Genomic DNA, 25,940 nt, shown 5'->3' on the forward strand with positions numbered 1-25,940 from the left:
CCACCACTGGCTCCCACCTTGTTTTTGAGTCTCTGTCTACAGCCATGGGTTTGAAAACCTGCAGGATATGTGCTGTGTGCCTCTGGGTAGCGACACCCCCAAGATGAGGCGTTGTGGCCTTTGCGCTATGCAGCCCCACATACACACTGTATCTTCTTTCTTCTCCCAGGCCCAACAGCAAACATAAAATACAGCCACACTAACAATGGCCTACAACTACCCCTATCGCACACATAGCCTGGTGAGGGAGGATGTGGGGAAACAAAACCCCTCTCGACATACGGATGCAAAGGTCTTGGGTGCATCTGGTGTTGCTGAAGCAGTTGTTCGTCGCAATGACTGTTCTAACAACGTTAATTACTTACAGTTCATTGTAATTATTAGTTGTGCTGTAATTACCTTCCTTCGGCTGTAGCAGTCTTGAGAAATTGCTCAGCATGGTAACAGCAAGGGGTTCCTATCTACCGTACTAATTGTAGAGTTTAAGTTCAGGCAAATAAAAACATGCCAGCTGAAATGTTCAGGTAGTCCCATAAATATCTTTCAGCGCTTTTATGAAGTGCCCCCTTTCCTGAAACCTGAAGCTCTCTTCCACACAGACCTAGCAATGGTTTCGTTTTTCATTGTGTGCGCCAGTGTACTGCTAAAAATGAAATGCAAGTTAGAAAGGACATTATTAATATGAAGTGTAATATTTATACAAAATACAAAGCTCCTTGTTTTCTTATTCTTCCTTGTGCATCACATTTTCAGCTTGTTAACCTGCTGTAAAATCTGACGACACTCCTCCTCACCTGTTTTGAGGGCTCTTGCTCTGTCTGGGTGCTTCTCCGTTCCTCTGGCCAGCCCTCAAAGGGTTCCCTTCCTGGGGCTCCCAGCAGCAGCTGCTTCCCTCCTGTCTCTGTGCCCTTCTCTCCCCCAGGACACTGGCCCCTTCCTGCTCCTTCACAGCCGGAAACGAAACCCAGCTCCGCTCCTCTCAAAAGGTTGCTGCGGCACTTGCAATCAAACCTGTTGCAGCGTGGATTTTCTCTAAGCAACACGTGCGAGGAGCAGAGTGGGTGTCGGAGCTAAAAATGCCGCAGGGAGATGAGGAGGAGAACAAGGGGAGGGTGTTCCAGAGGGGCACGCACTCTGAATTGGTTTGGGGCACAGGCCTCGGTGTCTTCTAATTAAAGCTAACTTGTTTGAAAAAAGACCAGCTGGAAGAGGTCCCAAACAGAAAGTACACAGGAATATCTCCTGCTCTGTCCAGTGACGATTGTTTTTCATTACCGAATAGAGTGTGAAAGAACCACTCTTAAAATACAGAAAGGTCTGGCATTTTTATGGGCTTCGGAATGTTTAAATGTGAATGTTTAAATATAAAATGACAATGGATGGAAATGCTGTGGAAGGCTGGCACATAACTGTGCTTTTCTATTAGAAATTTGTTCTCATTTCTGTGTGATTTTCTCAAGTTCTAACAGTCTGGGCTGAAATTTTCTATGCTCAGTGTCTGAGGGAGATGTCTAAGCACCAGCTGCAACAGCTTTGCAGTTCCTGAGATCTGAGGCGGAGAAAAAGACCATTGCTTTGTCAGTGTTAAAATATGCTTACATGAGAGACAGATCTTGTACTCCTTCATTTTGCTCTTAAAATTCTGTAATTGAATTACATTCATAAATTCTGTTTGAAAAGGCATTACAGTGGGATTGGAAGGCAGGAAGGTTAAGTAGGAGAACAAAAATTTTCTGTTCTACTTTGGTTTTGTTCCTTTTGGATATGTGCACTATAGGGACGTCTTCACATGAGCTAATTTTTTCAACAGAAGGAAGGAATTCAAGTTGACTAGCAGATGAATTCATTTCCAGAAAATTAATAGCAAACCTTCTGAGTCCTGTGGGCTACCTTCCACAACATCCGTATGACTGACACCAGAAGATGCTGCGGTGGAGCTGGAGGCTGGAAGACAAGGGGAGCCCTGGGAGCTGCTTGCCCATCGGTGATTATACCAACTCCTCTGAGGGCCCAGCAGGCTGCAGTGGGATGTGGCAGGGCATCAGGAGGTAACGCGACCCACGAGTAACCCACACAGGGCAGTGTCTACAGCATCTGCTGCCTCATTTCATGCTCAAGCAAGTGTTTGGGCTCCCAGCCTGCGAACAGGCATTCTCCCTGCAAACATCTGACCCGGTGGGAGATGCTAGCTGGCCCTGCACCAGTGATCACTGCTGCCACAGCTTTGCTAGCAGACCTCTGAAGTAACCACTTACCAACTCGCTGAAATGAGTAGCTTAACTACTAGTTTTTTGGTAATGGGGCATTTCACATTCATCTGACAGACGGGAGGGTCAGGAAGCTTCAACTGGAGGTAGCGATGAGCAGCAGACAGTGGGTCTCTCTTCCACTAGCACAGCTGGTGCCTGGGGAGAGCATCTGTCCATAGAAATTACATCGACTGTTCCAGTTCAGGGAGTTATTTTTGTCTGGTACAAATTAGGGAGCATTCACATGAACTGTCAGCAAAACTATGGGGATAGTTAACTGGGGAGCAGTGCAGCTGCATGTGAAAGAGAATTTTAGCCTAAGGACCAATGAAACAGTTTTGATCGTGTAATTATTTATAAGTGGTTAGCAGTCCTAAAGAGAGAGATTTTGGATATCTCAACATGGGCACCCAGAATATATGTAGCCTTTTAAACTATTTTGGCCTTGCTTTCCCTGACATTGTTTCTCATTTGTGCAAACAGGATTCCATATTCCTGTTCACAGGACTTCTAAAAGATCATGTGCTCATCTCTGCACAGAACTCAAGTAAGCACCACAGCAAGGCCAGAGAGGCAGTTGGCCATTTACTGCAGAAATTTCCTGGTAAAGAGCAGCATTCTCCAACGAAAATGTTAATTTTGATCACTGAACTTTTGATTACTGAACTGGAACATGGAGGACAAGGAAGCCCAGTTCTCCACCTGCTTCCCAAGAGGATCTAAGTTCCTCTTTCACTCTTTCTTTTTTTTAGATAAAAGCTAAAGCCCTTTGAAGTAATTACAGTTTTCTTGGCTTGTGACCTATGGTATCAGAGTTTCCTTTTCAAAAAAAAATTACCCATCTTGCTACATTATGGAGATATTTTTAGGGACAATGAGCACTAAACACATGAAAAATAAAATCTCAACGAGAATAACAGAGGAAACAAGCTTTATTTTTATTATTTGAAATTTTTGTGCGTGGTAAAGATACACATTTGACTCTGATTTTCCTACATTTCCAAGACAGAGTAATTTTTTATTTTTATTGTCGGCTAAAGCATCAATAATACCGTGGCACACAGGAAGCTAAAACTACACACACACACACACACACACACAAACACTTTGATGCGCATCTTTCATCCTCGACCTTAAGGAGACAAAGTTTGTGTTTAGCCTCATGGGGATTTAAAAACAAAACAAAACAAAACAACAACAAAAAACAAACACCACCAACAAAAAAAAAATCATCATGAGTTTCAACAGAGTGCAAGACTTACATAAGACTTACATGTACACAAAACATATGAAATGGACTTACAAAGGTGGAATGTACAAAAAGCTTTACAAAAAAAAATCAAGAGAAAAGACAGACTCTTGGAACCGGAAAGCTGCAGCGTATCAACTGGTAGAGATTTCTAACGGGGGTACTGCTGTACACTATGCAGCTTAGGGAACATTCCCATGTCATAAAGCCAAAGCAAAATTGTCCGGGTTAAGGCCGTGTTGCTCACAAACATCAACTGAAGTGCTGTACATTCATCGGAAATAACGCAACCAGTTAGGAACCTTCCTACTGCGGAGCACGGACACCTTTCGCGCACTCTCCACAAACAGACCCAAACAATCACTGCTCACAGTTCTTCAAGAAAAGTCTCAGTGTACACCATGGTTTCATAACTAGCTGTCACCCACAGCTGGAAGTCATTTCTTTATAACAAACACAACATATTGGGCACTTATAGTTCTCATTATGGCAACACTAGATCCTTAATTATAAAAAATAGTGACATAAAATTGAAAACCCTCTAGCTTTTACAGAACAGAAGAGCATTTACTAATAAATAACTCTCCGTCTACATTAGACAAATGCTTTGCCTTAAGCCATTTTCCTTTTCCTATTCAGCTACGTTGCTGCTGTTTTAAGCTAGGTAAAAATCCCCTACTATTTGTAGTGGATCTATCTGAACAGATCCTCTTATTCTGTTCACAAAATAATGAAAATACAGTTGGCTAGTTTGTCCTAAAATACTCCAAATTACACAAGATCTGATGACCTTTTGCGATTACTTTTGAGTTGAAGATTAGTTAAACGAAGCACATACTTTCACCATTCATGCTGCGCTGCTAGTCAATTAGCATTCCAGGGAAGTCAAGGGAACATTTGGTTATACCTGAAATCTGGCAGCAGAATGCCTATAAAGCCTTTAATAAATGCTAACAACTCAGTAAATCAAGTAGTGCAATTTTGATGTTCGCTTAATTGAATGAGAAAACAATCTGCCAGGTTTTTTAGAACAGAATTTCTGCTTTGGTTGTTCTTTGTAAGGTTAGTAAGCCAAGCATTTCAGCTAAGTTGACTTGAAAAGCACACTGCAAAAGCAACGTGTTCCTCAGTTTTCCTGTGCCAGGGAGATAAGGTCAGCCTTTGGAAGGAAATAGCCTATGCCACTGAATTTGAAACTGTAATTTGTAGCATTTGCTATCTATCAGAAGGCAATCCAAATCAGTGCCATTTTTCAAGTGCCCTAAGTGCTGTTCTAGTGATGTCCAAAATATCAATAAGATGGAAAACCCAAACCACTATTCAATCTTAAGAAAAAACCCACATCACCCCTAATACTCTTAGCTCGGTAGCAAGGGGGTTGTGTGCAGAATTCCATGTTTCATCAGGATGCAAAGGGTTGACATAGGCTATGTAAAATCCTGGTGAGCAGGACAGTGTCAAATGAACTGAAAATCTCCAAGTAAAGCAGATGCATGGAACAGTAGAGTCCTAACTATATGTTTTGATATATGGGTTAGGGTCTGATTTCTGTGGTTCGTTCTCAGAGTTCCTGGCAATGGAGGATTTGGCAATGTTTCTTTAGAGAAACCCACGCAAGTTTAGTAAAATGTTATTATGAAAATTCAAATTTCGAACTAGATTCAGTCAGTAGTATCCATAACTAACAGCAACAGTACATTTTTCGTGTTTTTCGTTTTCCTCTCAAAGAACCAGAACTCTTTTTTTTTTTTTGTTAAGCAATATAGTTAAAACTTTATGTACCTTTGTTCATTGATAATTAGCCATCTAAGGGTATTCCAATGTTAGAAATTGTCAAAAGGCTGCTTTTAAGGACACTTAGAAGAAAATTATTTGATCATCATAAAATTTGATATATAACTTTGTTAAATTTTGATAGGACAGTTTATTGTATAATAGCTATGGTAAATATAATCTTAGGAATTTTAGGACAAACTCAGTTCAAGCAGAGGCTATTTTTTTCTTTTGGTTATAACAGACTTGATTTTAACATTTCAAAAATGTTACCACCAGTTTCTTAGCTGCATTATATAGTCCAAAGCTTATGCCTTATCACAAATATTTATTCGAATGAAATAAGGAAACTTATCGTTGCACGAGAGTTTGTAAATTGATTCTATGCGCAAAAAAAAATAAACAAGGGAAAGAGAAGAAACAGTAATTAAAAGAAATAGACAACACTACATTTAAGAATTCGTGGGTCTGCATTTTTACAAGTCAAACGTATCTTTATGAAAAACCATTCTTTTTTTTCTCAAATTGATTGAAACAACTTTAACCTTTTAGAAATAAGACAAATACCTGTAACAAGTCATTTAACAAAGGTTTCTTTCAATTTTGCAAATATGCTTAAAACATTCCCCTGTTCCTGACCCAATGCCCTTTTGTTTCAAGGCCCTAAAAATTAGAAGAGAAAAATGCTACTTGCCAAACTATTTTAGGCATTGGCAGCACGCTCACCAGCTCCTCGAACGAGGTTTAAGAGTGAGCACCACTGTTTCTATATTAGGCTATGGTAGCAATTCATCTTGTGACCATTGGATTTAGAATTAAGAGTAAAGCCAATGCTCCTTTAAAAAGGACAAGTACACACTTAAAAATAATAATTCAAAAAAAAACTTTAAAAACAGAACCAAGTCATGTGATTGTAAGCATTTCCAATTAAGATAATACTTCAACAAAGAACACAGTAGAAAGATCTGGCAGGAAGGAGGAGGGACATTTTTCAGAGTACTGCCATTGTCAAATGGCATACATATGTTCCAGTTTGCTGAAATAACATACATTTACTTTTTAAATTGTTTTCTGTCAGTCAGCCATACATACATACACACAAACAAATCAGAACAAATCTCACAGTCCTTATTTTATCCTCTAACAAAATTCCCTTTGATGAAGGACTTCAGGAATTGGTTCAAATTCATTCTTATTTGTAATGCGTTTTTTCCTCATGTAAAAAGAAATAGCTTTGGTAACCCTTGGCTTTCCTATACAACCTCTGTTTACCACAGTTCCTTTGGTTGTATAATGTAGGTCCTCCATAGGGGTACCTTCTCTGGCTTTCTGTCCTGTGTGATGCTGCATTTCTTTTATTTGTTAATACAATGAGTTGCCTTAAGGAAACATGGCAATGAACACATACGAAAGAGTGGCACACATGAGGTTAATTGAGTTGACATTGTAATAACCCTGATCCTAATGAACTAGTTTGGTGTCAAAAGGTCTGTCGTTATACAGAAATTCAGCTCTCACTAATGTATCACTACAATTAAGCTTTTCCAGAGCTTTTGAAATGTCAGCTCTCTGCAAAGTCCTTCCAGCACATTGAGCAAGAGGAAGAGTGAAGAACAAGCACATGAAACAATCCTTCATTAATTCCACAGGAGCTGGGAATTTGCATTGATTCTCATAGTGCTAAATGTTGAGCTGTGTTAGGTCTGACAGTTAGAACTAGACTGATTTTGTGTGACTTAACTTTATACTAAAAGGACCTACTTGTTATAGATAGTAAGACTGAAGAATGTTAAAAGTGTAATACCTACCATGATAATGAGATCTAGAAGATTCCCAGGATCACCTTTGGGTGAAATAATGCATAACAATGACACTTTTTCAAATTTGGAAGCTCTGAACAGGAGCTACCTTTCGCAGTCTTCAAATAGCTTTGGGGATTTTTCCCCAAACTTTTCTCATTTTTGCCTAACTACTTAATTCCAGTTCCGTAAATTGCAGTTTGTGTTTAATATCACATTGTCTCTATGAATTCAGTTAAAGAGGATTCTGTGTATTAACCCTTACAACAAAAAGTTGAGTGAGGAACGTAAGAGGTGCAAGTTCTATGTAAACAAGGTTAAGTTTGGAAATTAACATGAGAAGTCCATAAGAGACTCCTTCATAATTAAAAATGAACTCAAAGTAGGAGACATCCTGCCTTGGATCTCTGGGACCAGTCTTCGCTTACGGGTGGACGATTATCCATCTCCAGAGCTCATTGTTACTGTAAGTATCGATAGACCTTGAAGCAGTGATTTCCAGAGTCTGCAACTACAACGTGGCCATCTGAAGTAAGGGACAGACCTTGGGGGCCATAAAGTGGGTCAGCAGAGGTGTTAATGTAGGATAAAAACGATCCGCTTCCATCAAAGACCTTTGGGGTGATAAAGCACATAAGAAAAGTTATGAATAAAAAAGAAAACTAGCAGACAAAAATCTGCTTTCAGTTACACCACTATTCTTAGTTTTCAAACTGTTGGCATACATACATACACTAGAATAAATATGGGCAGAATCTGATCTGTTATTCTCATAATATGCAAGTTTATAAACAAATATATTTCCTTATTAAAAAGAACTAATTAAGGCTACCAGGATCTTTGGCAAGAATTAAACATGCAACAAAGTAATAATAAAAAAAGCATCTCGGCGGTTCCTTGCTCTAAAAATAACCAGCTAGAATAAATCAAACTCAATCAGGAACTCAACCAACACCTTGTTTTCCTAACAAATCTTACTGTTGTGGCTAGCATGAATCTTAGGTTCCCACACAGAGAAAACCAGGAATTTGTTTACACTGTTGACAGTGCTTCCTGAGAACAACTCATGAGCAGCTCCCTTATTTTCATATTCAGTGAAACTAATGTCTACATTTAGTTATTTCTTAGATATTCTTAGATATTCTTTGGCAAATAGGAAAGAATTTTGTGATTAGTACTTGAATGATAAAAAGAGTGCAACATAAAAGAATATTTTTCCAACATTTTAAAAAGATGATAAAAGTCTGCTTTATTTGCCTCAGGATCTATACAGACCATTTGCTTTTTTTGTATTTTCCACCATGTCTCCAATCTTCTGTTACGATGATTATTATAAATTACTATAATCTCAGTAAAGCTTGTAAGTCTTAACTCATCAAATATCTTTTTGGGAACTACTTGGAGACAAGAGCCTTGGTCTAAGTAACCATCAGACTTGCCAGCAGTCACGCTGGGAAGTCCATGGTCTGACACTACCATTTCTAAAAGTGGTACACTACCACTTCAGACCAGCAATGAGGCATAGAAAAGGCTGTGTCAGAAACCACATCACTTCCAGGGCTGCTGTCCTGCTTCTTGGGAATTCTGAAGACTTTAGTGACCAGAGTTATTGATCCATTAGTTTTCCTAATTGAGCACCTTTGAAATACACAAATCTCTACCTGTATTCGGCTGTTTCCCCAATCTGCTACAATAATATTTCCATTAGAGTCTACAGCTACTCCAGTTGGTGCATTAAACTGTCCATTTCCTTCTCCGTTTGATCCAAACTTCAGTATGAATTCGCCCTCTTGGTTAAATACCTGTATATGTTTAAAAAAAAAAAAAAAAAGAAAAAGAAAAAAGAATGGCATCACATCAAATATTACTAATCTACTACTACCAGTTCACTTATTAACAAAATTGGGAATTGAAGAATTCCAAGCAATATTCCCTGCCTCCAGTACTCACTCTCCCTCTCTCTCCCTCCCCACCCTTTCTCAGCATGGACATTTATAGTTCTCCTATTTTTCTCTTATTTTAGAAATATTTAGCAGAGTGATCTATTTGCATTGCAAGGAAACGCAAGAAAGATTGTAGCAAGGGTTGCTTACATCTGCATTTTCAAAGACCTGGTAAGTTTGCATTTCATTTTGTTCACATGCTTCAAACCATGAAAATTTGAGTTGAGACTATGAGGTGAAATCAGACAATGATTAAAGAACAAAGAACTCACTGACAATACCAGCACCAGCCTACATCCTGAAAACAAGCTAAGCAAAATAAGAAGCATTCCCATAGTTAAAAAAGCCAAAATATTTAGAAAGTGAGATTCAGGATGTTTCATTTACGTAATATCATAACCATCTCCATTTATTTTCACCCATCTTGGACCCAGACCCAGCTGTGCCACAAGGTCCAGCAGTGTCCTTAGGGACCAGCTGTGGCCCAAACAAGAAAATGCAAGGAGCTGACAAGTGCCGAACACACACCGAGGTGCTAAGAAGGTGGGAGATGAGAGGAAATCATCCTCTTCTCCAACACCCACAATGGACAGAAAGAAAGCCTTTGGGGGTGGAAATTAATGAAGCACCAGGGTGATGCCTCAGATGATGAAAAACAGTAGAAAAAAAGTCAACTAATAAGAAAAAAGCAGGCAAACATAATTTGCTCCCTGCCTGGGTTAAAATGGCGTGGTCAGTGACAGAACGAGAGAGAAGCCTATATTGAGGAGGATTTTCCATAGAAGATGCCTGAAACGAGGAAAAAGCTTGAAGGTTAGTGGCAAAGGGAAGATAACTCTTTGCAGAGTGAGGATGTATAATTCAAGACACTGGTGGCAGGAAGGGGATTTGGGAGCCATAAGAATGAAAATTATTTTTTTTACAAATGTATTTACTATTTAAAACAAAGTTTACTCTCTGCTCTTTTCCTCACCATCTAACAAAAGATTATGCATGATTCAGTTTATAAATAACTCTCCAAAGTGTCAACAATTATCTGCATTGATTTAGAGAACACTACAAAAATAAGAATCTTTTCCAGTTAGTACCAAATTGCAACAAATAACATTTTTATCCCCTTGAGTCACACCAGACACAGACAGGACGCTCTGTTCTCATTAGCGACGCAATTCATTTTAATTCACTAAGATGCCTCATTTCTTACATCTCTTCACTTGCTTTTGTTCATTTTAGTTGGCCCTCGTTGTTAACTCTCTCCAGGCATTCTTGTTACCACAGTAAGCCCTGCTGGTGGAGAGGTAATTTATGGAGCCACAGGCCTCCCGCTGCTAAATCACGTAAACACTCTGCGACAGGGCGCCTGCCACAGTCTTGGCTTCATTGTCGTAATCCAAACCACGAGTCGCTATTTCTTCTCTGATTCCAAGAGCATACAAAAGCAAGATCACTGTTCAAATGCTAGGTGATTCAGCACCACTATGGACATCAAGGTGTATGTGCTCAGTAGCAGGCAGACAGAAATTCCATACTCCACGTAAACATACACAATTTATCATTTTAGTTACACTGATGAACTGGACTGAGGCTGCATCTGTGCAGAGTGCAGAAAGTGACTGAAACGGTTTGTCATGTCCTGAAAACAAACACAGGGGACTAATTTCTGAAATGGCCTATAACTCCTTAACATAAATTTTCCATCACATGACATCTCAACATTCATCCTTGTTCTGGTTTATTTTTGGGACAAACAAATACACCACCCTATCTTACCATGACAGTTTAACAGGCCATGAGTCGGGGCTTCCCATGGGTGTAAACACTAGTGGGCAGTTCTGCCCTGTGCAGGATGTACTGGATGAAAATTGACGTATTACGAACTTGTTAAGACTATCACAGTATAAATGCATGCATAATAATAAAGTTTATAAATATGGAATTAAAGGCTGTCAGGTATCTTCACTTTGATATACATATATTCTACTAGAAAAGTGGGAAGATTTTACTGAGCTATTCAAAAGTAGTTATCAGTTACCTAAAATACCAAAGAACAATAAATAACTGGCTTGGCAGACAGCTAATCAAAAATAACCACAGTGATATAATTTATCTCAGGTGTAACTTACGTTTAAGCAATTGAATTAGAGAACATGACAGTGAAAACAAAGACAACTGATTATATCTCCATTAAGGAATGTACTGCATGCAAAGGTCTTCAAATGTGCAGTCCTCTCATCAGGCTTCATAGCGAGCATGATCTCTTTGTTTTTAACAATATTTTCCCCAGGAAAGTATCATGATATAATAAAAGGCTTTCCAAACTGCTATTAATTCACAGTACCTTGACAGAATGGTTATGAAAATCTGTAACGATAATTTCATTGTTGCTGTTTACAGCTGCAAAATGAGGACCTGCAATACAGAAGAAGAAAAAATAATATCACTAAAATAATTTTTCAAATAAATACATCAAAATATCACTATGATTTCTGAATAACAAACTGTCAAATAGGACAATCCATTTCAAATTACTCATATTTGAAAGAGTAAATCAAATTACTCAATTTGAAAGAACAAATGAAACATGAAATTCCATTTCATGTTTAAAAAAGCTCAGCATGCCTTTTTGTAAACAAATCATTTATTCTTCAACCATTTGTCAGCTAGTGCTATCATATCAGTAAGCACTGTTTGTTCCTTCCTCTTCCTCTATATATGGATGTCTACATAGATATTAATACGCTTATTAAGACGGTGCAGTGCTTAGGGATAAAGTTGTATATATAAAATGAAAATACTACTCAAAAAGTACGGTTTTAAATGAAATCTTCTATCCTTTGTTCGCTCACTTCTTACAAGCTCTCAAGGAAGAAAGTTTTAGGATAAATACAAAAGTTAACTAGAATAATATTGCCAGGGAAAAACTACATTTTTGTTTTCCTGTTTATTGATCTATATGCGCAAACTTACATAAGAAATGATAACTTGAAAACAGAAAAGCACCTGAATCAAGTGACACTTGGCTGTGTTACAGACAAAGCTTTCATAAATTATAGTTTTACTTTTGCCATGAGACATTGAAAGAGATCTCAAGTAAGATGAGAGCAGTTATATCATTTAAGCTATTTCTCTCTTGTGCTATGAGCTTGTCAAAACATCAGACCAGCCTATAACTACTTATTCTAAGTGACCAAACACCTGCAAAATGACCTGCATATATAATTTGGTGTCTTCGTTTCAAATTTTGAAAGAAACGCTATTCATTCAAAATATATATCAGTTTTGCTGTTTTTCTTTAAACCTAATTGCATGTTCTAATTGAGAGACACCATGTGCAAGTAGTCAGTTGAATATATAAGTGGCAATTTCCCCAGACTGGCATTTGCCATTTGCATAACTGTGTCTTCCTGATCTCAATCTAACACTGTTCCATTATGCCCATTTTCTAATGGGAAGATACTACTTAGGGCACGGGTTAAGGTGTATCTGATCACGGGAAATACAAAGCATGATGTCTGAGTTGATTATCATGAACGGCTTAGTGTGGGCATTGCAAAGCATTTATAAAACGCTAGTTAAGATCAGTTGTTCTCGGGTCAGTGATCTGAAATGCTTCCGGGCACAGAAAGGTAGATAAAACAGCCCAGTTACAGCTACGTTTGCGGAACAGATGTTGCAGTCTTCTCAGCCAGTTAAACAAATGGTGAAGTGAACAGGAGCTGTGTGTTTAGTAGAACCTTTCCCCTGCTCAGGAAAAAAATGAGTAGGATATAGCTTCTTCAACATGCTCAAACATCATGCAAATGTGAGCAGAAGAGGCAAGAAAAGGGGATTTACATATTACCATCAAGTGTACCTGCAAACTGCTTGTCACCATTTCCTCGGCTGCCGAACCTGGTGACTATTTTCCCATTTGGCTGGAAGATGAACACGCAGCAAGCTTTATTGTCCACCACAATGATGTGCCCATTACGATCCACAGAAACGCCTTTAGGGCCCATGAGCTTTCCAGACCCAATTTTGGCCTAAAAGGGAAAACACAAAACAGGAAAATACATTAACATGATAGAAGTAAGTTAGTACTGTTCAAAGATGTCCTGTATTACAGACACACAGTAGCATAGAGAGAAATTTTTGTCGTCAAAATTTTGCCAGAAGAAAGTGATTGCTTTTTCAACTGATTTTGTGTACTTCATTATATTTTCAGCCAAACAGAAAGATTGTTTTCTATATGTTCTTTCTGGAGTGGAAGATCTGCTACCTCATTAATCTCCATGTCGTCTTCCACCAGATCTACCTGGGACTGCTTAGACACTTAAAGTGTCAGCTGAAACCTGCAAAGGAGGTGCTGCCAAACTGCAAATGAAGTAATTTCTGAAACACTAAAGAAATCAGAGTTTGGTCCTATCTCAGGTGAAATAAAATTATTTCCATCACTTTAAATAGGACTTGTTGTCTACCAAAAACATCTGCCAGGAACAGGAAGGGAACTGTATACAATATTGTACCAATGGAAAAAAAAATATATATATATCCTTCAGTGGAGATAATGTGGATCTCACAGTGAGTTATTTAGACAAGGTAGAGAGCTCTCAAATCAGAACATGTTAGAAGGTTGTTTAGTAGGTGTATAAACACTGGAATGGGCAACTTATATAACTTGTTATATATTCATAGCATACATATGTATGTTTTTATATACGCCATTATAATAGATATTACAATATAATTATACATACATATATATGAAAATACTTCTTTAAGTAGGCTAGACATATACAAGGGGAATTAACACAGCTGATTGCAATTGCCTTTTATTGGGTTTTGTGCATTACAACAGACTAATGGCAGGTCAGATTGTAGCTTAGCCTTCCTATTCTCTTCTATTATTATTCCTCTTCCTTTTTTTAAACGTGGAGAGGCAACTGTTGAGCTCAGCCTTGTGTTCTGCGTTTGGTCAGACCTGCTTTCTATTATTGTCACCAATTACAGCTCATCCTCAGAGCAAGGAGCTGTGGGAAGCTCCAAGCTGCACCTCCGCAGCCCGGAATATTCCGGATTGTCCTGTTAGCACAGTGAGGAAGATGGGCTGTTAGCACACTGGGAAGACGAGCTTGTAACGGACATGACTCACGGAAATCAATACATTACTAGAAGTCTCTCAGTTGCTACTGTGCTGAGTATGGTATAGATGTGCAGAACAGAGGTAGCAACCAGATGATTTTCCTCCGCCTGCAGATGGCTCCTGACTGAAAGCTGTAGGTACCTACACCAGAACTAGTGAATGTCAGATACCTCTTCCAGACCCCAGGAAAAGCCAACAGAAGCTACAGCCAGCACCTCTTCTTCCAGGAGAAGCACACAGGCAGCCACCACTGGCCTAGACATATGCATTGACTGCCTCTCAAAAAGCAGGGTGAAGCTCATGGGGACTAAGTAGGGGATCTACAGAGTGGGTGGCTCTAGGCAACAGCATCCCACCTAGCCCAGGGCAAGCAGAAATTGAGGCAAAGCCTTCACAGAACCCTTGAGCTACCCAGATGTATGCCCAAGAAATGCTATGATCACTTCCCAAACCATTTCACATTTTTCACCATTCTTCTTCTTTATTTTTCCCCAGGCAGATTCTAGAAGCTGGTTTGAACTGCATACAATCAGTCGAGTTTTGACCTTTCCATTAAAAAAAAAAAAAAAAAAAAAAGGTTATAAAAACACCACTACATTGTTTGGAGTTTTTGTTTTTGGAATGCAGAAACTTGCTTTCTGGTTTGGGAGGGGCAGGGGGGAGACAGGCAGCTTAAATGATGGGCAGATTTGGAAGCAGTTTCCCAGATTGGCTCCAAAAGTCTAGGCTCCTGCTGGCCTTTTTACTGTTCTGGACAGGCAATCCTGGCTGTGTTGAAATTATGGATCCCACAGCTTCCAGACCCTGTAGTAATTTGTCAGAGATATCCTATAAACATAATTTCCTGTTTCCAACTGAATTTAAATGAAATAGATAGGAATAGATTCATATTCTTTAGGAAAAGACCATTTTTCACTACATTGTCTTTGCAGAAGGGACAGATCACCACTTAGAACAAGTGATGCATCTGCCTTCTGTGTCCATCTTCCTGCCCTGCTGCAAGTGGTGAGGAGTTTTCCCCTCTGCTCAGCACTGGTGAGGCCACACTTGGAGTACTGAGTCCAGTTCTGGGCCCCCCCAGTACAAGAGAGGTGTGGACATATTAGAAAGAGTTCAGCTTAGGGCCACCGAGATGATCAAGGGACTGGAGCATCTCTCATGTGAGGAGAGGCTGGGAGAGCTGGGACTGTTCAGCCAGGAGAAGAGGAGGCTCAGGGGGGCTCTCCTCCATGTGTACCCATACCTGAAGGGAGGGTGCAGAGAGGACAGAGCCAGACTCTTCTCAGTGGTGCCCAGGGACAGGGCAAGAGGCACTGGGCACACACTGTTACACAGGAGGTTCCCTCTGAACATCAGGAAGCACACCTGTGCGGGTGATGGAGCACTGGCACAGGCTGCCCAGAGAGGCTGTGGGGTCTTCTCCTTGGAGATCTTCAGAAGTCACTTGGACATGGTCCTGGGCACCCTGCTCTGGGTGGCCCTGCTGGAGCAGGGGTATGGAGCAGGTGGACCCAGAGGGCCCTTCCTACCTTAATCATCCTGTGATTCTGTGAGTGGCTGAAGCTCTCTTAGTCCATGACTGTCAAGGCATGACAGATTACAGGGCATGGAGAAGATTCATTGCCTAACTCATTTTGCTCAGTTCCCAGATGGTTTTAAAGCAAACAACCACATTAGTATCTGAAGAAGCCCAGCTGTCCTTAGGAAACCCCATGTTCCTACTCTACCGTGCATTCTCATGGGTGGGGTTGCAGGTAGAAGTAGGAGCCATCCCAAAATAAAGAAATCTAGATTCCCTGAAGCTGTCTAGTATGAAGTCAAAAGCATTACTACACAACCTCGTTCAGTCTCAAATAAAAAAAACCTCAGGGAATAAATCTTGCAGCTTAAAAGACTACGCTTAGCTAGCATGCAATGATCATGTGTCTGGTTTATGTTCAGATACATATGCTCTTAGAAATTGCTCAATATTTAGACAAAAAACACCTACTTAAATCATGCTAAAACATCCCCAGGAAAAACTATTAAAAATGACTGTGATCACCAAGGGAAAGACATGAACACACCTACAAAATGCATTCAGGTTTGCATAACAACAAAGCAACAACATAAACCAAATGCAAATCAGTAGATTTATTTCCTCTGGGGTGATTAAATTATATTCCCTTCTTTCTTCTGGGATGCCTGGGTGTTTGTCTGCCTGTGCATTGCACCACCTTCTTACCATCTTTCTATGATTCCTATGGAAAAATGACTCAGACTCATGAGTACAGTGTCTTCCTGACCATATGAATACATAAGAAATAATTAAAAAAAAAAAATGAATAAATCACATACTACAATAACGGGCACTCAGTGCTGAGAAAAGGAATAAAAATCACTATGCTTAGGCCAGGATTTAAAATACAATTTGCAGGCAGCAATAAATTATGTCCAGCTAGAGCCTGAAGTTCTTTATACTAAGAATCTCTGTTTCCAGTTTAGATCAAAATACACTAATGACACATTACTGGGTCTGGCTGAACATATGCTTTGTGTATTTTTATTTCAGAAGGTTTCTTAGAATTATAGGTTTGATTATTTAAAACAGAGTATTATGAAACCTAGTCACTCCTGTTAAGTTTATGAATGGAAGTATTTTCAGACTTCTCTGCCATTAGAAATGAATAAAGTATAATGAATCATATGAATCCTTAATACAAATACTGTGTTTAATTGAATTCAGTCAAGGACATTATGTCCCTTATTTTATAGGCACTTATGAATTTAGATTGGTTTTCAAATATGTGTTTATAAAGCCACTCTACTAGAATGGAAAATATTCTACTCCGGGATATTCATAGAGGTTTTTTTAAAAAAGAGAGCTAGGCTATATAAAAAAATGAGCTAGACTATATATATTATATATATATATATAGTATATATATAATATATATATATACACACTATATATAAATATACAGACTTTTCCACTGTAGTAGTAGGTGTGTTGGGGCTTTAAGTTCATTTCCACCAATCTTGTTACTGTCAGAAAGGTTCATGATTGTTCATGACCGTCAGGAATTAATTTAGAGACTTAAAATACACCTCTTCCTGTTCCAGAACTTCCCTAACATGGAGATGCATCATCACCACACATTGCAACTTCACACAATAAATGGATTTATCATTCACTTGACTGTCTTAATTGAACCATGACCACATGCCATACTCCACAGAACTTTTCCTACCTAAACTTGCAGCCAGCTTCAAGCAGCTCCCTTCTTAGTCCCTCTAATGAGACAAGAAGAAATAAAAGTCTGACAGACAAAGTGTTTCCTTCCATCTTTTCCCACCCATCTTAACATGATGTCTTAACTTGATTTACAGCCATGGTTGGCTGACAACAGGCTGTCTTAGATGTGACCCTTCAAGACTGGAAAGAAAGAAAGCTTCTCCTCAGAGGACCACGAATCCTTCTTGTGGCCCTAGCCTCCAGTTCCTTCACTAGGTGTGAACACCACCCCTGACACAGAGGCCGATTCTGCTGCTTCAGCATGTGTTCTCTCTTAGCCTAGCAATTAAGACATCTTCTATAACAATTTTCTTAGGCAATTTGAAAGTAATTTATGGAGGAAGCCAGCATTGTTACCCAGTTTTTATACATGAGCAAAATAAAGCACTAGAAAATGAAATGAAAGATCAGTAGTCACCTCTGAGACCCATAACATAGCCAGAAACAAAAGCCCCAGTTTCTAAGACCCTATCAGATGCTTTATTGTTCAAAGGATAATGTAGCCTTTCATTTTAGGAGACTCATGTTTTGGTGTAACTTTAGCTTAGGGTTTGCCAGGCTCTGCATTATGCCAGCTTCCCAGCCTTGAGAAAACGGAGCGCTGTCTGTGCTGCCACCAGCGACTGAGGAAGGTGTCACTTCTCTGCCTGGCAGGGCCCGCTGGGGTGAGTCAGCCCGGTTCTCAAATCAGGGAGGTGCCTGGGCCTGGCTCCAGGAGAAATCCGCCTCCTGGCTCACACCTCTATTAAATGCTGCTAAGCTAAAGGAGAGTAAATACAGAAAGAACAGATTAAGCACAACACAGGCCCCTGATAACGCTGAGTTAACAGCTAGCAGACCACCTGTATCACAGATGATGCACAGTGTCTTGCAGGCACAATCCTTACAGGTGAAACACTGTTAGCCCTTTGTCTATCTGTGTATCTTTGCCAGCATTGCCCAGTTTAATCTCACGGAGCCCCCTTAAGAATACCATTGCCAACACCTAAGAATTCACGCAGCTCTTCCCGGATTCCCACAGGCTAGACCTGGTATATCTGTGTCCTGTGCTTCAACTGTACGACTATGCCTTCCATCCATATATAACATGCTTCCACAAATAATCCTGTATTTTTCTCTCACAAATATATTTTGTTGCATGAAATCTAAAAGTAGTATTGTATATTGTTAATGTTTCATCTCTCATTTAATCAGCCTAGTCCCAGGAACTACGAAGTCCAATGCACTCACTAGTATTACCCACACAAACATTGCCGACTTCATGGAGCTTGTGCAGTCCAGCAGAAACATTAACTAAAAATGAAGCCAGGCTCTGTGTCAGAGGAACTACCTTAATTCATTTTTTTCAATACTTTTCTCGCTGCTGATAGAGTACAGTATGTAGGATCATGGCTCCTCCAGAGCCACGTCTTTTTCCTCCACAGCTGACACCATCCAAAATGCTGGATTTACAGCCTGTCTGCAGAAGGAAGGAAAATGAACCCTCCACCCTCCGTTTCCAGATCAAGCCAGCTCACATTAAAGATGTTAATAATTATTTATACCACACTTAAGTTACTCAGAGTATTTGGATTCTTAAATAACTACATCTTTATTTCCTTCTGGTATCTTCATTTCATTCAGGGGCTTCAGCCAAAGTGTTCCTGTGTACATTTTGGAAACTACTCAAGGAAGATCATGTATTCTCTGCAAATGCAAATATTTTTAACAGTTGCATTACATATTAGTACTGTTTTATTTTAGCTTGGAGTCTACATAGGATCTGGATACTTTTAAAAGCATACAGATGTCTGTTTCTCAGAAGGGGGTCACTGAGGACCCTGCAAGCAAAACTAGCTATTTGCTATAACATTTGTCACTTTGCAAAGACTAATAAAGGAAGGCCATTTCTTGGCAGCCACATGAACATATCAGGACCCGAGCTTTTTGGTCACTAGGCTGCCAGAAAATGCCAAACAGGTAATTTATCTCCAATACAAGGCTCTAGAACTAAGTAACTGTGGTAGAAATTTCCCTGCAGGTTTTTTATCTCACCAAACAGTGTGCTGCTAATCTCTGCCATAGATGGCTATTTCTAGCATGCATTGCCAGACTTTGTAACATGCATTCAGAGAACAGCACCAAATGGAGGCAACCTTTAATTCTCTCTGGAATTGCAACTGACTCCCAAACAAGAAAAATACTGCAGGTTTGCAAGCGTTAGTGTAGTACAGTAGCTGTCTTTTTATTTTACTCCTATAAGAATCACTAGAGCTGCTATGAAAATAAGTACACTCTTCTCAGAACTTCTCATTTCTGAAGCCTAAGACATTATTTCCTGCAGTTTTCCCGTTGCACATCACCCCAGACAAAATACTCCTAACCATGCTATAGCACTGGAACAACCTCCTGGGTTGCCTTTCCTTCCATTTATTACCAGCAGGACCATACGTGAATTATGCACTTGATTTGTTGATACATATGGAGTGAACAGGGGAAGTCACCATCAGTCTGCTACCTTATGTTTCCCTTCCATATGTCACTGAAGACTTCCCATAAGTTTTTATGTCTGTCTTGTGTATGTATACATATATACACACGCCTTTTTATATAATCAAAATACTAATGATATGATGTTATTAAGCTAGTCCAACTACACTTGATTACATTAGCTATTCTCAACTGTGAGTTGCAGAAAGGCATCCAAGTACCCGGTGTGTAGAACTGTAGAATGAAATGTATCATCTCTATCTGATATTACGTTGGCATCACAGCTGTGACCTCTTCCTATTTATTATACAACGTGGCTGTTTCTACATTACAACAATGGAATTTGGACTAAGTTACAAACTATGTAGTTTCTTCACACACACAAAAATAAAAAAAAAAAATTGCATTCCTTTGTAATAAGGAAAAAGCTCAGCAGAGCTCACGTGGTAACTCATACCTTAAATTTTCCATCTGATGAGAATATGCTAACCCATTTGTTATCATAATCTGCAATAATGATGTCACCACTGGGATGCACAGCCACTCCTGTTGGCCGTTGCAACTGGCCAGGAGACCTTCCTCTTATGCCAAAGCGACTTTTGAACTGGCCATCGTTGGAAAATATCTGTAACAGAAAACATTTATTTTAAAACTAAGTCAGCATAAGAACATCACCTATTTCTTGAAGCTTACATTTTAGCAAGTCTGAACACTATAGTAAGGAAAAAGTTAGGAACGTGAAGCACTTTATAGAATCTATATTTGAAAGCAATATGCCTAATTTAAGAAGAGGCCTCCACCTGGACCCTGATTTCATAATAAAGAATTTCTCAGCACTTACATTGCACTGTTTCTTCAGAGATATCAAAGTAATTTAAAAACATTAGTGAATTATACGTCACAATGTCCCTCTCAGGTAGTTAGAAAGAAGTGGTGTTATTCCCATAACACAAATGAGGAAAACGAGCGTCTCAGCCACAGTCAAACACTTAGACATTAGAAGAGAGAGGAACAGAAGCTGAAAGAGAATTTCATTATGTAATCATTTAACTTCAGAATAAGTACTGAGCCACTTTCTGAGAGATGTGTTAGCTACTTAAAAATCAGTCCACTGCTTGCGACCCTGAGCCAGGTAGACACTGAAGTTCTTCTGAAGTGGCTGCAAATTACCAAGTGTGAGGGTACTGATGAATATTCGACGCTGTCTCTTTGAAGAGGCCTGAAAACAAGTTGTTACTGAATGTGGCTTTCTGGTTCTGATATACTAAGAACGAGCCACTAACTTCTGCCTTGTTCATTGCTACCACATGGGCAGCCTGAAGAGTGATGACAAATTGTAAATGGTTTAAAAGGCACACACACACACAAAAAAAGAAAAAAAAGAAAAAGAAAAAAAAGCGTGGCAGGCAAAATAGAAAGCACAGCTTGATTTTCACACAGGTTACAGTAGCCACGAAACCACAGGTGTCAGGGATGCTAGCACAAAAGATTTCATCATCATACCAGACAGAAAAATCCATTAAGCAGACTAAATGTCATTTTAAAATGACATTTACGCATTTTTTTTTGTATTTGTGCTCACTTAGGAAATGATACTTGTGGCACCTTGTCCTATATTTATTTTGAAACACAGGGTGATAAATTTACAATGTAAAATCCCATTTACAAAAGGGCATTTTTTCCAGACTATTGCACTGTTTGCTTTCTTCATTCAATGCCAAACATAATAAGGAAGGAATATACTCTGATATGCATATTAGATACAGTGCAGATATGAAAAAGATAGCTGCAGGTCAAGAAGATGGGATGATAGTGGATGAGTTAGATTTCTCTGAATTTACATGTCCTTGAATAGTACAAAATCTGTCTTTCCTGGAATACAAATAAGGCAAAGGTAGGGGGGAGAAACAGAAGAATACTGAAAGTGGCATATCCTCATACCTGCACACACTGGTTGTTACTGTCTGCTATTAATATTTTTCCATTTGTAGATGCAGCTACACCTTGAAGATTTGTAAATTCCCCTTTGTTTCTTCCTTTGGTGCCTAAAATTGAACACAAAGCACATAACAAATCAGGTTAGACAGGACTAATCAGTTAGGCCTTAAATGCCAATACGTGCATTTATTACATCCTTGATGTATGGATGCCTACATTGAAGAGTTCTTATCACTGGTACAACTTCAAAGAACCATCTCAGTAACAGATCCCAGTTAGTTACAAGAAGAGATTGTCCTTACTCTTATCAAAGGAATTATCTCTGGCTTTCGTGGATTAAGGTATCTTCACAATTTGCCTCTTGCGAGAGGTTACAAGTAAAATATTTTTCACGTGTTTGACTTTTTTTTTAAAATATAGATTTTTATTCATCTGAGAAGGCAATGAAAGAGGCAGTACTGGGGGAGCAGTACTAGGGGAGCATACAGATAGTCTAAGATAAGAACCTGGATGGATGACAGGTGTTTAGTACAATTAGCTACATCTCCTCAGTCAAGTTACAAAGTCAAGGAAAAAAACATACCGGTGATTTCTTTGGATGGGGCCTTTTCAAAACAGGGAAGTTTGCCATTCACTCATACAGTTTTCATTCACAGGATGTAAAAGTTCCCTTAGTTAGGAAACTGTGATGAAGAACTATTTTTGAATGACTGGGACTTGTGGACCAATGAAGACCAACACCTTGAGACCAAATCTTTCTGCAAAGACCTTTGATAGTCCTTATGAAGCAACACACACACACACAGGTCCCATTTTTATCCAGGACAAATGCAATAGTGATGTACACAGAACTGTCTTTTCCCCAGAGGGTCTAATGGGATAAGGAGCTATAAAAAGTCAGGTTTTCACAAAAGTTCATTAAGTTTAGGTGCCTCATTACGTAGATGCTTGTTCTGAGACATTCAGAGGAGAGTCACAAAGCAAACCGGTGTCTTTAAAAGGTCAGCACTGAAGTGTCTGGTCCAAACTACACCTGGAGCACAGTAACAGTATCCAAATTCCTACTGTGTTTGTAAAGAAGGCTCAGGGGTCTTAGACAAGCTGGAATTATAGTTATGATCTTGAACCGCAAGGTTATTCATAATGAATGAATGAATTTCAAAACAAAAAGATTCTATAAGCTGTTCTTTCTGAGACTTGGATGCAGAGCTATTTTTCCCTGGTATTTTTACAAGCATTCACTGGCTGCCTATCAGACATTAATTGGTTTCAACTGAAGAACTTGTATTTTACTGTAGTCAGTCCAAATATCCCGGAGCTCAATGATTAAAACTGTTCTGACTGTGACCCCCAACAGAAGGCATCCATATTAGCTCTAATTTGTATTTAGCTTTCATTAGGGATGTGCACACTCTTAAAACCCGTTCCTTCAGCTGTGGTGATGGATGTGGGATGCATATTTCCTGTCACTGGCTAACAAGCAACATTTAACTCCTTGTTACCTGGTGCTGAGAACAAGTCCCTTTGTTCCAAGCCTTGTTTTCTTGATCTCTGTGGGCTTACATCTTCTCAACAAGGCAAATGCTCCTCGGTTTTTGTAGTCCAAGAGGAAACTACGTGTTAAGGGAATAGTGAGTTACGCACCAATTATGTTGCCCACACTTGAGCCATTTCTCTGTATTCTTTTACTGAGCACTGCCTGAGGGATGCCAGCAGTATTTTTTTTCCACCATATGTTAATGTTAAGTTTCCTTTTTGCCTTTTAGCCAAAGAGAGTGGATGAAAAGTAAGAAGTGTTCCTTTTAATACTGAGAGAAGAGGCAAAACATTTGTTAGAAAAGAGGAGGTGCAAGCTAGAGCATCTGGAACCAACTAGCACAACCATTATGGAATGTATGCGCTTTCCCCTTAGAAAAATGTTCATTTTTAAAGATAAATGAGATCTACATAAAGAGTTACTCAGAGTTTTCTTCACATATGCATCAAAGGGGGGCGGTGGGGGTTGGGGAGGGAGGTGGGGGGGAGGAAAAGAAAAAGAAAAAGAAAAAGAAAAGAAATTACCCAGGAATGCCATAGTAACATTTCACAGTAAGTTTTAGAAACCGTATTTTCCTAGCACAGTGTGCAGATGAAATCCAGCTCCATGCAGCATTCTTGTGAATAGCACTTAGCAGTTATTAAACCCAGGACACAGGTCCTAATTTGCACACAGGCTCCTCTACAGTCTCCTCTGCAACAGGACAAATTTCTCTGAAGAGCTCAGCTGAGGTTAGTGAAACACACACCTTATTTCTTAAATTATGTTCAGGAAGAAAACAGATAACTTTGAACAATTCACTATGCCAGCAAAGATGTGAAGCCAAGCGCAGGCAGTGGCAGCAGCTCAGTTGAGAGGAAAGCTTGTAGTAGTGCATGTCCACACTCTGGGAAAGCAGGATCCTGCAGCCACGTCCGTAATACCAAAGGATGACAGCTCCTCCCCGTTAAGTAGATTCCTGCCTTACAAACACCTGCCTGTGAGAGAAACTTCAGCAAATCTTTTACTGTGAGGTATCACCCCTCTATACGAAGGCAACCAATGCTTTGTCTTCTGTTCTCCAGGCAGTCAGTCAGTCAGCCAGCCTGACCGACCCCAGCCCAGGGCTGGGGCTAAACGATGGTTTGCGGATCCTTGTTGCAGGGTTTCCCACACAGCCTGGTTTGGAGATAAAAACCTGCATCTTTCATATTTCTCATTGACCAGCCTTGCCTCCATGCTGGCTCCGAGCTACTGAGGGGCACAACGGAAGAAAAAGACATTTTGCTGCGATTTCTGTAGCAGATGTTTGGGATTGGGAGAGGAGAGCAGAGTTTTCAAAGGGCGGTCTGAAGAGAGCCATTAGGAATCAGATCCATGGAACAGCTCCTTTCAAACCATCGTTGTATACAGTTCTCTAAATAAACAATCAGATTGGATTTAGCCCTATCTAATTTCTGCTGGTGTTATTCAGTGTACCCTGCACAAACCAATTAATTTAGTTTGAAGATATGCTTTCAACAAGTGAGTATCCATTTTTCAGCTCAAGACAATACAGCACACCCAGAATGCTGCAAAACTTCGCTCTCTTATTCTTGCACAGTACAGGCCAGGTTGAATCTCACAAAAACGAAGAAAAAAACCTAGAAACGTATTAAAATCACAGGGGTTGTTAAAAATTACATCACGTACCTAAGTCTGCTGTGTAAGTGCTGGGCATCTGGACAAACCTGCTGAACAATGTTCATTTTTGATACTCATAAAAATAGAAGTGTTTTTTTTTTGCTAAGTTTCTCTGACATGAATAATAACCTCCGTGCTTGCTAACCTAGACTGACCAGCTTCCTAAAACAGAAGAAAAACACATACCACTCCCCCCAGCAGAAAGGGAATGTATTCAAAGAGACAAAAACCCTGCAGAAAGCTTAGAGATTAAAGGGGAGACTGAGGATGCAGTACCAATAGCATGTTGTTTAACTACCATTTCTTTCCTGCCTACAACACTGAATACTTCTTCGGGGACTGTTCTCTACGTGGTATTGAAAAAAACAAAAAAAATGAAAAAAAAAGATAAAACTGAACAGCATGGAAAGCACAGACAAATATGAAGGAATTGCTTTCTTGTTCCTTTGTTCCTTAGCTTCATTTCTTTTTTTCTCAGAGGGCCAAAAAATATTTAGTCAAACCCTACACATTATTAGGATATGCCTCTCCTGTAATAGATACAACTGAAACACAAGAGGCCCTGTAGCAAAATTGTACTAAATCAGACTTAATAAACTACATACTTACTGTAGAATAAACATCAGTGTTACTAATCCAAGTTACCTAAGTTTTAAAGCCACTCTGTTGCACGAAGGCACACAGTGTTTGTAACCTGTAAAGAGGAATTCAGTAGGAACTCTGGCAGACACACATACTGTTAGTAGTGGAGTTTGAGCTAATTTATACTCACTTGCTTAATGCAACATCTGCCCCTAAAAGCTTGGCAAAGAGCTCTGCCAAGCCTTGCTCGTGCGACAGAGCCCCACCGCAGCTAGGTGTACACCTAAGGGGTAGATGCACCGCATGTTCTCAGCCACAGTTCCCTGCTGGGACAGCAGCAAGA

The 25,940-nt window shown here is 39.5% G+C and overlaps 2 protein-coding genes and 1 long non-coding RNA gene across 22 annotated transcripts in view; 1 reads left to right on the forward strand and 2 right to left on the reverse strand.

The window, feature by feature from the left end:
* Positions 1 to 934, reverse strand: part of MND1 (meiotic nuclear divisions 1) — a 41,333-nt gene extending 40,399 nt beyond the window's left edge. Inside the window, exon 1 of the mRNA XM_080591931.1 lies at positions 795 to 934. The gene's annotated coding sequence lies outside the window, so the exon portion shown is untranslated. The remainder of the gene's footprint in view (positions 1 to 794) is intronic.
* A 16-nt stretch (positions 935 to 950) lies between these two features.
* LOC308195089 lies at positions 951 to 3,615 on the forward strand. Its single transcript, XR_013951258.1, has 2 exons — positions 951 to 1,057; positions 1,811 to 3,615. It is a non-coding gene; the product is annotated as an uncharacterized lncRNA (long non-coding RNA).
* TRIM2 (tripartite motif containing 2) overlaps positions 3,164 to 25,940 on the reverse strand; it is a 116,062-nt gene continuing 93,285 nt past the window's right edge. For 16 of the 20 annotated variants that reach the window (XM_080591928.1, XM_080591912.1, XM_080591921.1 and 13 more), the window contains 6 exons: positions 21,820 to 21,923; positions 20,336 to 20,503; positions 12,855 to 13,035; positions 11,352 to 11,422; positions 8,732 to 8,872; positions 3,164 to 7,684 (listed from right to left, as the gene is read on the reverse strand). In XM_080591928.1, the coding sequence (XP_080448054.1) occupies positions 7,532 to 7,684; positions 8,732 to 8,872; positions 11,352 to 11,422; positions 12,855 to 13,035; positions 20,336 to 20,503; positions 21,820 to 21,923 (818 nt within the window). In that variant the 3' untranslated portion in view covers positions 3,164 to 7,531. The remainder of the gene's footprint in view (positions 7,685 to 8,731; positions 8,873 to 11,351; positions 11,423 to 12,854; positions 13,036 to 20,335; positions 20,504 to 21,819; positions 21,924 to 25,940) is intronic. The other 4 variants (XM_080591918.1, XM_080591917.1, XM_080591916.1 and 1 more) reach the window with 1 other exon arrangement.

Source organism: Anser brachyrhynchus (genome assembly GCF_964034855.1).
Source record: "Anser brachyrhynchus genome assembly, chromosome: 4".
Classification (NCBI taxonomy): Eukaryota; Metazoa; Chordata; class Aves; order Anseriformes; family Anatidae; genus Anser; species Anser brachyrhynchus.